The sequence below is a fragment of the Ichthyophthirius multifiliis genome, assembly GCF_000220395.1.
Source record: "Ichthyophthirius multifiliis unplaced genomic scaffold scaff_1120509249642, whole genome shotgun sequence".
Lineage (NCBI taxonomy): Eukaryota > Ciliophora > Oligohymenophorea > Hymenostomatida > Ichthyophthirius > Ichthyophthirius multifiliis.
In genome coordinates, this window is record NW_004087507.1 from 7,910 (window position 1) to 22,478 (window position 14,569).

Genomic DNA, 14,569 nt, shown 5'->3' on the forward strand with positions numbered 1-14,569 from the left:
TTTATTATAAATATAAGAATTCTAATGTTACACTCTTGCAACAGAAATAAAACTTCTACTTATGCCGAAATCTATAATTTTGAATTATTTTAAATCTTTAGAAATCAATATGTTTTCTGGTTTTAAATCTCGATGACATATTCCTTATCTTTCTAAATAAAAAACTGACTCTAGTAAATATTTCATTATAATTCGAGCTTCATTTTCATTAAACTTTCCATATGTGTCCAGATAATATTGTAAAGTATGAAAGTCATAATATTCCATTACAATATGAATTAATTATGTTTCTTCATAACTAAAAAACTCATAAACTCTTGAAATATATTTATGATTAAGCCTGTATTAAAGTATAAATGATTTTTTTATATCTCTAATTTTTTCTTCATCAGCATTTCTAATTACTTTTACAGCAAATAATTTATTATTTTATTTTTTTACACACTTATATACACAACCGCTTGAACCATCTCCAATAATTTTTTCATTTAAAATTTCATATTTTTCTTAGAATTTTTAAGCTTATAAATATAATAGTCTTCTTTGTATAGAAGAATTTTTTATTTTTTAAAATTTATCTTTAGAAAACTTACATTATTAAGAATAAACTGTTTCTTCAGGAATTAATTTTGTTTATATTTAAAAATTATTTAAAAGAAGTTTTTGACGAAACCTATTTGCTTTTTAATTATTTATTTATTTTATATTTTATTCTATATTTTCTTCATAGTTTGCTATTTATAAATATTCATAATAATTACTAATTCCTTTATTAATATTAAAAACTTAGTTTGTTTATTATTATGGTAAAAAATTATTAAAAAGCATTAGTTTGATTTTTGTTAATTAATTATAATATTATTGTTATGTGTATATTTTTTCTAAATAATGCTTTTACTAAGTCAAAAATTATTAAAATAATTTATAATTTTATTGTATTTTAGTAAGATATATTTTTTTTCTTTAAATTTTAAGTTTTTTCAAAATTAGAATAGAACAAATTTAAAAGATTTTTTAAAAAACACTATTGCATCAGTTTTTAATTTATTTTTTTCTATATCAGTATTATAGTATTTCATTTATTGTAAATGTATAAAATATTTATTTCATTTTTAATGTTTTAAAAAATCAATACTAAAAATTTTTTATTAAAATAAATAATTAATCTAGATTTCATTTAAATATTTAAATAAAGGAATCTCTTTAATTTTTATTTTATAGAATTTATTTATTTAAATATTTTTTATTAAAAATTGTTTCAATATTTGATAATATTTGTTTCACTCAGATTAAATTTAAATTAATATATAAATAAATTTATTTTAAACTAATGTAATTTTAATGGATAAATATTTTACTTTAATAATATTAAATATATATTTATAAAATAGCTTTTTATTAAGCTTTTAAAAACGAAATGAAAAAAACACATTTATTAACTATTTTAAAAATCCTATATTTATAAAATAAATATTTAAAAATTATTATTATAAAAGCTCTATAAATAAATTTTACTTTTAAACACCTCTCGAACATTTTTTTTATAAATTTTAATATACTAAAATAATTTTAATTATTCTATATATCTGCTTTATCAAGCAAAAGTAATTTATTGTTATATTCTAATTAATTAATATTTAATATAAAAATATTAATATATTAATATTTTGTCTAATCATATATTTTTCTAAAGTAAAATGATAATAATAAAATCATAGAAAATAAATAAATTATAAACTCTAAAAGTAAAAAAGTAAAAAAGTAAAAGAAAAAAAATACATTTTATTTAAAATTCTCAAAAATTAGATGCTCATAAAAAATATTTTTATTATTTTTTATAATATTTGATAAATTAAACAAAATAATATTAATAAATTTTTTAATATATAATAAATTAAATAATAATATAAATTTAATATATATTGTATAAATCTTTTTTAATTAATTTAATAATTATTATTTTTTAAAATTAATAAATACTATATTAATATTTTAATTTATTAACAAAAAAATGGGTTCTAATGAAAAATTTAACATTTGCATGTGCTGCGATTTCTTTTATCCGCGTTTAGGAGGAGTAGAAATGCATATATTTTCTTTATCATTAGGTTTAGTATTAACAAATAATATAATATTATTAAGAAAATATTAATTAATATAATAATAAAAATAATAAAAAAGAATTAATACGTTTAGGCCACAAAGTTATAATTGTGACAAACACATATGGAGATCGTTAAGGAGTACGCTATATAACAAACGGTTTAAAAGTATATTATACACCAATGGCTCCATTTACAGACTAAGCTATTTTTCCTTCAATATGGAGCTTTTTACCTTTGTTTCGTAAAATACTAATACGTGAGAAAATACAAATTGTGCATGCTCATTAAACAACAAGTATTTTAGGTCAAGAATGTATTTTACATTCTCGGACAATGGGATATAAAACAGTTTTTACAGATCATTCATTATTTGGATTTTCAGATGCAGCATGCATCCATGTAAATAAGTTAATGAAATTATTTTTATCAGATATAGGTTTTTATTTAAAAAAATAATTTATTAACATTATTTTTTAAAAAAAGATCATGCTATTTCAGTATCACATACATCTAAAGAAAACCTAACTTTAAGGGCAAGCTTTAACCCGAGTATGATATCAGTAATACCGAATTCAGTTGATTGTTCCAGATTTAAGCCAGATCCATCTAAAAGATACCCTTTGAATACTATTAATGTTGTTTGTATTTAAAGACTTACTTTTAGAAAAGGAGTCGATTTATTAATATCTATTATACCAGAAATATGTAAAAAAGTTCCTGAAATTTATTTCATTATAGGAGGTGATGGTCCAAAAAGAGGTCCTTTAGAAGAGATGATTAAAAGAGAAAATCTTTAAAATAGAGTAGAGTTATTAGGCTCAGTTTAGCATACAGAAGTAAGAAATATTTTAGTAAGAGGACGTAAAAATTAAAAAAAAAAAGTATAAATATATATTTAAATAAATAGATATTTTCTTAAATTGTTCTCTTACAGAAGCTTTTTGTATTGCAATAGTAGAAGCTGCTTCCTCTGGATTATTAATAGTTTCGACAGTATTATAATTATTGTAAAAAAAAAAAATGGATATATAATTTTTAAAATAAGAACGTTGGTGGAATAGTTGAAGTATTACCTGAGCATATGGTTCATTTAGCAAATCCTAACCCCGAAGAACTTACTTTAAAATTACTAGAAGCTATTCCGAATGCAAAAAATGTGCCTGCATAATAATTTCATAATTAAGTTTCTGAAATGTATAATTGGATGATGGTTGCAAAAAGAAATGTATTTTTTATATTTAATTTAATTTCTAATAAATATATTTATATAAGGAAAAAGTTTATTAAAAAATCATGAAATTACCAAGATTAACATTAAGAGAAAGATTCTAAAGATATTATAGTTCTGGACCTTTTGCAGGAATTTTAATATTATTAATTGTTGTTTTTGATTTAATATTTTTTGCATTTTGTTCTTGGTTTGAGCAAAAACAAGACATTGATATTGCTATTGATTTTCCTAATTAAAAATATATTGAAAATAAAGAAAAATATGGAGATCATTAATTTAGTGTTTTAAATTGATGTAAAAACAGTTGATAAAAAAAAAAATATAAATATATTGTTTAATTTAATTAATTTATATATAAGTATAAATGCTTTAAATTAAATTAAAAAAAAAAACAAACACATTTTTTATAATAATTAATATTTAAGAAAAAATTAAAATAAAATATTTAAAAAACAAATAATGTTAATTTTATATAGTTTTAGAAACGAAACTTTAATATAGATAAACCTTAGAATTTTTAAAACAAATATTTATCTTATGTAATAGTTATGTTTCTAATTTAAAATTTCTGTATAATATTCTCTATAATTTTATAACTGCATTATATATTAAAATATATTTTTAAGTTATATATAGAAATATCATAAAAATTATTAAATATTTCATAACTTATAAAATATATTATTTTTTATTATTTTTAACTAAAATATTTATCTCAATATTTTTTTTTATTAATATTTCACAAAATTTTATTTTACATAATATTTTCATTAACAAAATGTATTAAAATATAAATATTATAAAAGCAGATAAATTAGATAGTTATGTTACAAGAGATAACTCTCATCCATATAATAATTTTTATGAGCCTCCATCAATAGTATTTTTAGGTTTTAAATTTTAAAATAACATTATGATAAACAAATTAATTTTAATAATAAAGGCCCAAAAGATCTAAAAGAAAGGAAGTGTACAGATTTATTGTGGTTAATAATAGCAATTATATTAATTACAGCAAGTTGTACTTATGTAGGAATAAGTAAAAAAATTAAAATTTATAATTTTATTTTAAGATCAAAAATATATAAATTTACATAAAAGAAATATAAAAAAATAGATATATTTTTTTATATTAAAAATATAAATTTTCAATATATTTTTTAAATTGCATAATTTAAATACTTTTTTATTTTATAAGATTATAAAGATTTTTAATTGGATAATATATATTATACAAATGATTTTAGAACTGATTATTGTGGTTAATATTAGCTTTAATCGAAAAAATATTTATATTTGATTGATCCAGAATTCATGAATATAGGGTTTTGTGTTGAAAAATGTCCATAAGAAGATGTATATATAGTATATTTGTAAATTTAATAAATAATTTATAATAATAAATTAGGAATTAGATTATTGTTTATATGATGTTGATGGAAAAACTATTTTAGAAGACTATTGTTTTAAATCCTACAAAACATAAATTTATAAAAATAAATATTGTATGCCCTTAACTATTAGCACAAAAAGAAATTAAATAGAAAAGCATATTAATAGTTTTATAAATATTTGGAAAAGGATAGCACAGGATATCTATGAAACTATTTTAATAATTGCTTCTTCATTAATTATAGCAATTTTGGTTGGCTTTTTTTTCATGACTACAATACTTATCAAAAGTGAATTAATATACTATTTATTATTTTTATATTTTTATAAATAAAAAAAGGAACAAATATAATTTTGATATGGATTTATGCTTTTATACCAATTATTATATTTATAATTTCCTTTCTATTAAATTTTAATATTGAATATTAAAATGTAATTAAATTAATATTATTAATATATTTTTAATAAATAGTTAATTTAATAAGAATGTAGTTAAAATGAAGAAGAAACATAATGCTTAGGATAAACTTATAAATTAATGCAGGTATATATATATATATATATTTATAATTATTTAGATTTATAAAATTAATTTTAAAACATTTAATATTTTCATAAAAATAAATTTTGTTTTAAATTACTTACACTCAATCATTTTATTATATTATTTTAAAAATTTTTAATATTATTATATTATTTAATTCATAATTTTATTAATATAAATACATATAATAATTTATATTTTTTTAAAAAAATATTATAGGTATTAAAATATATTTTTATAGCTCTTTCAGGAATTTATGTTTTAATAATGCTTATAAATTACAAAAGCATACTTAATTAATGCTATGATGCCAGAATATTAACTGCTCCTTTTAGTATGAAGTATAATTTATATATTAAAAAAAATTAAAAAATAGGAAAAATAGATAGTATGAAATTTTTTCCAATAATTTTTTCATTATTTTAATTGACTGGAGTTATATTTGTTTATTTATCAGTTATAATATTGATTGGTTCTGGAAGAATATAAACACTTTAATCTCCTGAATAATTTCCGAATTCTTAATATAGAGATATAATATTAGATGAGTATAAGATTTATATATTTATATCTCTTTTAGTATTAATGATTTTCTATTTATAATCCATATATATGTATTAAAAATTTTTTTATTCATTTGCTGTATAAGTATGGTATTTTTCTAGAATGAAAACTGTTTTAGATGTAAATATAAAAAAAAAATCAAAAATATTATTTATTATCTATCTAATTAAAAAAAAATATTTATAAAAATAAATATAATTTTGAGAAAACATGTTTTATTTTTTATTTTTTTAATTTATAATATTATTAAAAAAATAAAATTACTTTAATTTATATTTTTATCTTATTTTTTAAGAGGCCATCTGTTAGAGCATTTTTGTACGGATTTTTAAAACACTTAGGTACTTGTATAAAAGGTGCTTTTATAATTACACTTAATTGGATTTATAGATGTTTACTAAGAAGATTTAAAAATCATCTTGCTTCAATAAAAGAAAATAATAGAAAAAGTAAGTATCTATAATTTTGCCTTTGTTGTTGTTCAGTATATTTTTATATTTTTGAATACTTTTCTAAATATTAAGCTTCTATGGCTATTATGAATGTATTTTTAATCATATTTATAATTAAAAATTATTTTTTATAAAGAGTAGTTTGTTTGGACATGATTGGAATAATGCTTCAGAAAAAAGCCATTATTTGTTTTTAAGAAATATATCAAGAACTGAAAGATTTAAAAACAGTCTTGGTTACCATAGAATTATTGGAATGGTTTATATATTTAATATTAATTGATTATTAAATTTATATTTTTAGGTTTTTTCTGCTTCTTGCAGTTACTTTTATTGCTAGTTTTTATTAGTAAATTACTAAATAGATATTTTATAATACGATTAGAAAAAAATTAACTATACTTGGTTTGTTCCAATTTCAGTATTAATCTTTAGTTTATATTTATCATAAGTAATTTTAATTTGTACAAATATTTATTTATTTCTAAACTATTTTATTATTAATCAATTTTTTTATATGATTTAATTACAAATATACAATAGAACTTTACTATGTCTATTGATGTCGTTATAGAGTCGTTGTTATTTTGCTTAGTTGCAGATGAAGAAATGTTTCTTGGAAGAGAAAGGTTTTGTGAAGATTATGTATTAGATTATATGAATAGTGTAACAAAAGAAACATAAAAAAAGGATTTAATAGCTATAGCTAAAAAAGGTTAATAAGACAATGATTTAGATAATGAAAAGTTAGGTATTAATTTCAAAGATTTAACTAATTATATTAATTAAAAAAATTAAAGAAAATTTAAAGTCTAAAGACAGTGAGGTACCTAAAGTTATTTCTATTTAATCTAGCAGTAGTAGCGAAGAAGAAGATACAAATGCAGTTGATTTGTTTGCTGCAGATAATAGACTTAATGAATAAGATAAGAAATAAAAAATTGCTGAATCTGAAAAAGATTTATAAACTGTGGCTCAAAGTTTTTAAGAAAAAAAATAGAACAATAAATTGAAAAAGAAACATTTTAAGTATATATATTTTGTATTAATATTCAACTATTTTTATAAATTAGTTTAATAAATTAAATGTCAATGATATCAATGACGAATAAAGAAAAGATGATGAAGATGAAGAAGAAAATGAAGACGATTTTGGTATTGTAAAGAAAAAGAAAGTTATTGATATACAACTTAATGATAATGATGACATTATTTTAGATAAATAAAAATGAAAAATCGAACAACTTTAAAATGAAAGATAAATATATTATTTTATATATAAATTCAAATTTATTAAAAAAAGATATATTATATAAATTCCATATTAATTATGTAAATAATAATTAAATTAAAATTATAATTTAAGATATAAATACATAAAAGTTTTAATTAATAAATAAATTATTTTAGTTTAAATTGATAAAATAAAAATTATATAAGCATTTATTTTTTAACAAAAATTAAGATATTTTAATGTAATTCTAAATTTTAGTAATTTTGGATTTATTTAATCATATATGATTTTTATTTAAAATATTTTTTATATAAAAGAGAAAAAATCAGGAAGTCTTTTCAATCAGTATTTTTTTTAAATTATTTACATAAAAACTTGAAAAATAAAATATATTTATATTGATGAATTATATATATTAAAACAAGTACGAATAGTAAAAATTAAATTTGTAATTTCACCTTCTTTTGTTCTTTTTTTTTTTTTTTTTTTCATTTATAAAAGGATTTTTTATGAGTCTTTATCCAGGTTCTGGTAATAAATTGATTTCTTAAGCATTTTATATGCCTGAAGGTGTAAGTATAGCATTAGCTAATTCTTTCATTTGCATGTTTATCTTATATTTAGCCATTCTGTTTTTTATCTCTAAAGCTTAATCTAGTTGTTTTTTTTGAAGTTTTTTTACATTAACATTAACTATAGTTGAGAAATGCTTAAATCTATTTTTGCAATTACTACTATCATATATAGATAAAGAAGGTAATATTTTATTAATTTTTTAATCGTTTTTATTTTATCTTAATCCAATAATATTATAATATTAATTCTTTACTTAATTAATTCTTTATTACGTAATTTAATCTTCTAAATTAATATTTTATTTTTCGTGATTTAAATCTCTTTTAGCTAAATATTCGACACAATTAAAAGTTTTTTGCTAATTTGGATTAGTTTGAAGAGAAATAGATCTTTTAGTTTTATCATATTTATATTCTAATTATTTGAAATCATTTCCAAATGTAGAAGAATCAACTTTTCGATTTATTTCTTTTTCAATTCTACTTTTATTAACTGCCCATTATTTCATCATTTCTAATTTTTCCTCATCTTCTCGTTTTTCGGCTATTTATTTCACTCTATTAGTTCTCAACAAGTTTTCCATCTTTAACTCTCTTATATCTTCAGAAGATTCATAATATATATAATTACTTTTAATGTTATATTTTTTGTCATTTAAATCACATTAATCACTATAATCTGTGACAAATTTCTTTATTTAAGGCTATAAGTATGCATTCTTTTAGTTTTTAATTTGATTTTCATTAATATTCTTTGGTATTTAACTTATTTAGCTTATATCAAATACACATATGTCTTATTAATTTGTATTTTCCTATATTGAAACTGCATATTATTAGAATTTTTTTTTTAAGGCTCAATTTTATTTATTTCATTCTTTTCTTATTTTTCATTTATTTTTGTCATTATTTTCTAAGGATCTTCAAATGAAAGTATATGTCTTTTATAGCCTCTTAACTAAACTTCAGGAGCTTCATATTCAGGATATTTAGTACGTGCTTTACTTTGATAATCCTTAAGTTACTCAGCCATATATAAATGTGGATAACAAATAATTTTAGAAGTATCTTAAGTTTAGTTTGATGTTTCATCGTTTTCATTTAGTGTTGTGTTATTATAATTGTTATTTTTGGGAGAATATAATTAATTTAAATCTTCTTTTTTTGATTTTTTAATTTCTTAAAATTGATAAATAAATGAATTATCATCTTCGAAAGGTTTCAAAGATTTATTTTATGCTTCTAGTCTTTCTAATTATTCAAAAGCCCATAGATTTACCTGTTTTGCAAACACACTTTGAACTATTCTATCTTATGTTTAAGCAACTTCTTTTAATTAAAAGTATAATTGCTTGAAGAATTGAAATTTCCAAGGAGCATTTTTAAGGTGTTAGATATTATTATTTTTTTATTACAAATCTTTATTAAATTGATTTATTAATTCTATAGAGACTTAATAATCTTGATTATCTTACAAAAAAATGCACTTTAACTCATCGGTATTTATTTTATAGTAATTAAACTTACTTTACCATTTATGTTTTTCATAGTTTTCATTAACTCTTAATTTTTCATTTATACTGTTGAATTTACTAATGCCTTCATATATTGGAACAGGTTTTACAGATGAATAGCAATATTAATAATTATTAATATTTTTATTAATTTAAATAATTTATTTCATTTTATAAAGGTAGTAAGTATAAAAACTATTTAATTAAAAAGTTAAAGAAAAATTAAAATTAATTTTATATTTATCAATTTTTTTTTTTTAATTGTTATTATGAATTTCGATAATATAAAAGTTGAAAATGAAATTCTTTATACAGAAAAAATATAAAAAAAAGAATAGATTTAGAAAGCATTAAATGATAATAATTAATTAAAGAATGTTTTAAAAGAACTTCAAATAAAATTATAAAAAAATAATCAAGAACAATCGTAATTGCTACAAGATGCATAAATAGATAATAATAACTTTAAAGTATAGTACAATACGCTTAAAAGTCGTAATTAAATCCAAAGATAGCATATAAATGATCTGAAAACGAATTAATTTATAATACCAAATATATATGAGTTAAACATGCATGTAAAATAATAGAATTTAAATGAAAGAATTTTAAACAGATGCTAGTAAATTGCTTTTGATTATACTTATTATTGATATTATCAAATTATAAAAAAGTTATATTAATCAAAAACTATAATATATAAAATTATTAAAAATTAAATTTAATATAAAATTATTAAAAATTAAATTTGATTAATCGAATATGTAAAAAAATATTATAAATTTATGTTAATAATTTTATCTTTTATTTCATTATTTTTCTTAATCTGCTAAACTTAATGTTTCATAATATTTCTTTTTATCACTTTCAAGTTAGATAACCTCAATTTTTTCTTTATGATATCTCCATCCGAAATATCCTATAATACATAAAATAATAAAAAGCAAAGGAAGTACGATTCCTAATATAAGTCCAACATTACTCGAATCAAGGTATGCTTTTTTTGTTTTATAATTTAAATTCATAGTCACTTCACACATTTAAAACATTTTTTAAATTCCAGTTAAGTCCGAATTAGTTTATTCTTCTTTTCCATTACATTCTGTAGAATGGAATATTATTTAATACTATAGATTTTCAAGGCTATTGGAAGAAGAGCAAATAACTTTAGATGGGGCTTTAACTAATGTAAATAGTTCAAAATATTTTCTTCCAAGAGCAAAAATATAAGTATTTTTTCCATATTAAAGGAATTTGATTTAAGTGTCACCTTCCATTTTGAAATAGTTTTCATAATCATTTCTATTTTATTAAAGGTGTTTGCTTAGAATAGAATGTGAAAATACTTTCCCAATATCTTCACTCATCCAAATTCCAACCCTGCTATTAGGATCAAGTTTAATACTACTTACTTCTAGCTCATCATCTTCAATACTTTTTTAAAAAAATAATATAATTTTTTATGTTAAAAATAATATATTTACTGATTTTAATAGTAATTTTATTAATCAAAAAATATCTCTACACCAAATTAGTAATTTTTAGTACTTAAAACAGCTGCCAATGTAAATCCCGTAGCATCGAAATTTTATATTCTTCTTAAAAAGATGAAATATTTATATGCCCAAGGAGCATTATTATTAATATTTTATAAAACATGTATACCAAATTAATTTTCCAAAAGTAAAATTAATTCATTATCACCTTATTTGACTATTTATATTTTTCTAATGTCCATTTTTTGGACTTAATGATATTATCTTAATTGCACTGTAGTTAATGATTTTAAAAATTTCAAAGTAAATTTTTCATCTAAAGTATAAATATCAATTCCTTCAGATGTAGCTGCATAAATGTAATTATTATGATCTTTATAAACTGAAAAAATTTCAGTTCGTTTTATAAAGCTTTCTTAAAGTATAAAATCATTTCTTGATAAATAATTGATACTAGATGCGGAAAATCTTACAGCCCCAAATTTACAGAAAATATATCCGTATTTATCATGCTATATAGCTGACATTTTAGCTATAATTTTTGTATCTGGTGATGTTAATTCTTTAGGAATATTCAAAACCTATTAAAAGGAACTATCGGGATCATAGTTTATGCTTGCATTATCTATTTCAAATTAAGTTGATTCAGAATAATATAACTATTATTAAATTTAAAAATTAAATATAAATTTTTGATATTGCTTATTTTATTTTACTGTATTTTTTAAAAAACTCAATCAATAAAAAAAAGTAAAAATAGATATTGGCCTTAATTTTATATTTATTGAGTTTTTAAAAAATACTGAATAAATAAAAATATATATATATATATTAAAAATAAAATAATAATTTTTTTTTAATTAATATAAAATATATTTGTATATAATAATCATAAGAAAATTTTATTTATATATATTTTTAATTTTGTATAATATTTTATATCTTTTTTAATTTTTATTTAATTATTTATATTTATTTTACAGAATAAACTTAGAAACTATTAGAAACTATATACATTTTCTTATAGGTATCAAATGTTATAACTTCTTCAAATCTTTCATACATATTATTTCCTTAGAAATTTGTAGTTGTCTTGAATACCGGCTCTACAGCAGCTTTCGTTTAAAATGTACGACATCCACCCAAGTCTTTTAAATCTCTACTTTGAAAAATTGCTTCATTATCTAATTCTTATTCTTCTTTCTATTAACCCTAATTTAATTCAATTATTTTTTTATTTAAATTTTTATTAATATTTACATTTTATAATTTCTATATTAATTTAATAGAATATATATCATATATTTCAGGATTAAATGTAACTTCTAAAGGTTAATTTGGCCATCCAGTTAAAATAACATCATCTAATTATATCTATACAGGTTCTATATTTTTAATATCAGAATCATTTAATTATTGATTTAGAGTAGATATAAATAATATTACTAAAATACAAATAAATTTTGTTTTCATTTTTTTATTTTAATTATTTTCTTAGTTGATAAATAAAAATTATAATTTTTTTTCTTGTGAAATAATAAATAATAATATAATTATGCTATTATTTAAAATTATATTTTTTTATTTTTAATATAGATTCTATTAATTAATTTAGGTTTTTATGCGTTTTTTGTTTATATTTTTTGCTAAATTTATTAACATATGTAAATTAATTTTTATATTAATCAAATTTCGAAGATATATAAATTAATAAAATGAATTAGTATTTTATTGAGATTTACTTATTTTATTTAATTTAATTTATGTCTTAAATATTATATGCATATAGGATATGAGTTTTATTAAATTATCGGTTAGTTTTAGTTAGTATTCTTGACTTAAATATTTTTAAGATGTGAAGTTGATCATGAATATATATATTTTTATTTCTTTAATAATCAAAATATAACATGCATTCATAATTTGATTTGCTTAATAAATTAATTATTTGCTCAATTTTTTAATTTTTTCTTTTCTTAAAATTTAAAAAAAAATATATACTAAATTTTTTAATAAATAATCAAGTTTTCATAATTTACCAGAATTTATATTTTCTTATTTTTTATATATACATTATATATTTTTTGGATTTCCATTTAATATTTATATGTAAATTTAAAAATACATATATAAAATATTTATTTAAAATAATAATATAAAATAAATTTATTGATTTTGCTTATATTAAATAATTAAATTTAATTTGTACAATTTTTAGTCAGAATATTTAAAATATATCTAAAAATATAATATATTTAATATAATAAATAAAAATAATTTTTAATGTTTTTAAGTTATTTATATATATTATTTTTAAAATAAAAATTTATAAAGTTAAATTACAATTTATGTTTATAAATATTTTATATTTTATTTTTTTTAATAAATAAAAGTATGTTTTTTAATAAATATTTAAAAAAAAAACTTTTCGATAATTTTTTTATGAGAATATTAAAAAAAAATCAATTAAATAAAATAAGTAAAAATTTAAACATTTTAAATAAAAATTTCTATGAAATACAAGACATATAATAAAAACTATTAAAAAATAAAATCATCCAATAATTATACTAAAGATAACAATTAAAATATAAAAAAGAAATATTATAAAAAACATTATATAATAAATAAATAAAAATATAAAAATATTTAATATAATAAATAACTGGAATATGAAATAATTAACATTTTTGTTATATATAATTTAAATAATAAATAATTATTTATATATTTTTAAAAATTTATAATTATATTATTTATGAAAATAATTTTTTTTTATTTACTATTTATTAGAGTAAATAAATAATATATAAATAAGAATATGAGAATTGAGTTAAAATGAAGTTTTTCAATAAAATATAATAAAAAATAAATTGAATAGAAAATTTAATATAAAAATTCTATTATAAATTTATTAAAAAGCTGACTTAATATTGACTTAATATTAAAAAGAAAAATTTAATTACTTGATAATTAATAACTTATATAAATTATTAAATTAAAACTTAATAAATTATAGAAAAATATCATTCTAAATTATATTTATAGAGCAAAATAATTAGTAACTTAACTGACTATTAATATTTAATCTCAATTTATAAAAAGAATAATTATTTGATTAAATTTAATCATAAAATTTAATAGCAAAAAAATTCAAACAGAGAATTATATAAAAAATTAATTTGCCATTTATTTGATACAAAATATATGGAAAATCCATAAAAAAAAATTTGGGAAACTATATAAATATATATTAAAAAAAAAATTTTATTATAATTTTGAATCTTATAAAACTATTACAATAATATTTTAAATTATGAAATTAATAAAAACAGAATCATTAAATATAATCAATAAAAATTAAAATATAAATAAAGTTAGAAATTATTAATAAGAGTTTTATTAAGCAAGAAATAATTTTATATATTAAGATTAAAAGGAAATATTTTTTAGAATAAT

General features: G+C 17.3%; 5 protein-coding genes across 5 annotated transcripts, besides 7 other annotated features; 2 read left to right on the forward strand and 3 right to left on the reverse strand. All coding sequences in view use genetic code 6, as the record gives it.

Annotated features, from left to right (window-relative positions):
• The first annotated feature begins 1,741 nt into the window (after window positions 1-1,741).
• Window positions 1,742-1,767: a microsatellite.
• Window positions 1,768-2,011: 244 nt separating this feature from the next.
• Window positions 2,012-3,629, forward strand: IMG5_019260 (hypothetical protein; the record flags this gene model as incomplete). Its single annotated transcript, XM_004039498.1, has 6 exons — window positions 2,012-2,108; window positions 2,182-2,541; window positions 2,589-2,966; window positions 3,013-3,098; window positions 3,151-3,330; window positions 3,378-3,629. 6 exons carry the CDS (start codon window positions 2,012-2,014, stop codon window positions 3,627-3,629), a joined length of 1,353 nt encoding a protein of 450 aa, XP_004039546.1.
• A 412-nt stretch (window positions 3,630-4,041) lies between these two features.
• Window positions 4,042-4,106: a microsatellite.
• A 2,349-nt stretch (window positions 4,107-6,455) lies between these two features.
• IMG5_019270 (SWIM zinc finger family protein, putative) lies at window positions 6,456-7,116 on the forward strand (the record flags this gene model as incomplete). The annotated part of the gene is made up of 2 exons (XM_004039499.1): window positions 6,456-6,595; window positions 6,714-7,116. 2 exons carry the CDS (start codon window positions 6,456-6,458, stop codon window positions 7,114-7,116), a joined length of 543 nt encoding a protein of 180 aa, XP_004039547.1.
• An 863-nt stretch (window positions 7,117-7,979) lies between these two features.
• IMG5_019280 (hypothetical protein) lies at window positions 7,980-9,784 on the reverse strand (the record flags this gene model as incomplete). The annotated part of the gene is made up of 2 exons (XM_004039500.1): window positions 7,980-8,865; window positions 8,928-9,784. 2 exons carry the CDS (start codon window positions 9,782-9,784, stop codon window positions 7,980-7,982), a joined length of 1,743 nt encoding a protein of 580 aa, XP_004039548.1.
• A 527-nt stretch (window positions 9,785-10,311) lies between these two features.
• Window positions 10,312-10,364: a microsatellite.
• A 59-nt stretch (window positions 10,365-10,423) lies between these two features.
• On the reverse strand, window positions 10,424-10,891 carry IMG5_019290 (hypothetical protein; the record flags this gene model as incomplete). Its single annotated transcript, XM_004039501.1, has 1 exon — window positions 10,424-10,891. One exon carries the CDS (start codon window positions 10,889-10,891, stop codon window positions 10,424-10,426), a length of 468 nt encoding a protein of 155 aa, XP_004039549.1.
• An 86-nt stretch (window positions 10,892-10,977) lies between these two features.
• IMG5_019300 (hypothetical protein) lies at window positions 10,978-12,543 on the reverse strand (the record flags this gene model as incomplete). Its single annotated transcript, XM_004039502.1, has 3 exons — window positions 10,978-11,769; window positions 12,092-12,322; window positions 12,371-12,543. Coding segments are annotated over 3 exons (1,194 nt in total), but the record flags the coding sequence as incomplete, so codon positions are not given.
• Window positions 11,058-11,107: a microsatellite.
• Window positions 12,013-12,090: a microsatellite.
• A 1,260-nt stretch (window positions 12,544-13,803) lies between the features above and the next one.
• Window positions 13,804-13,866: a microsatellite.
• A 215-nt stretch (window positions 13,867-14,081) lies between these two features.
• Window positions 14,082-14,127: a microsatellite.
• The last annotated feature ends 442 nt before the right edge of the window (window positions 14,128-14,569 follow it).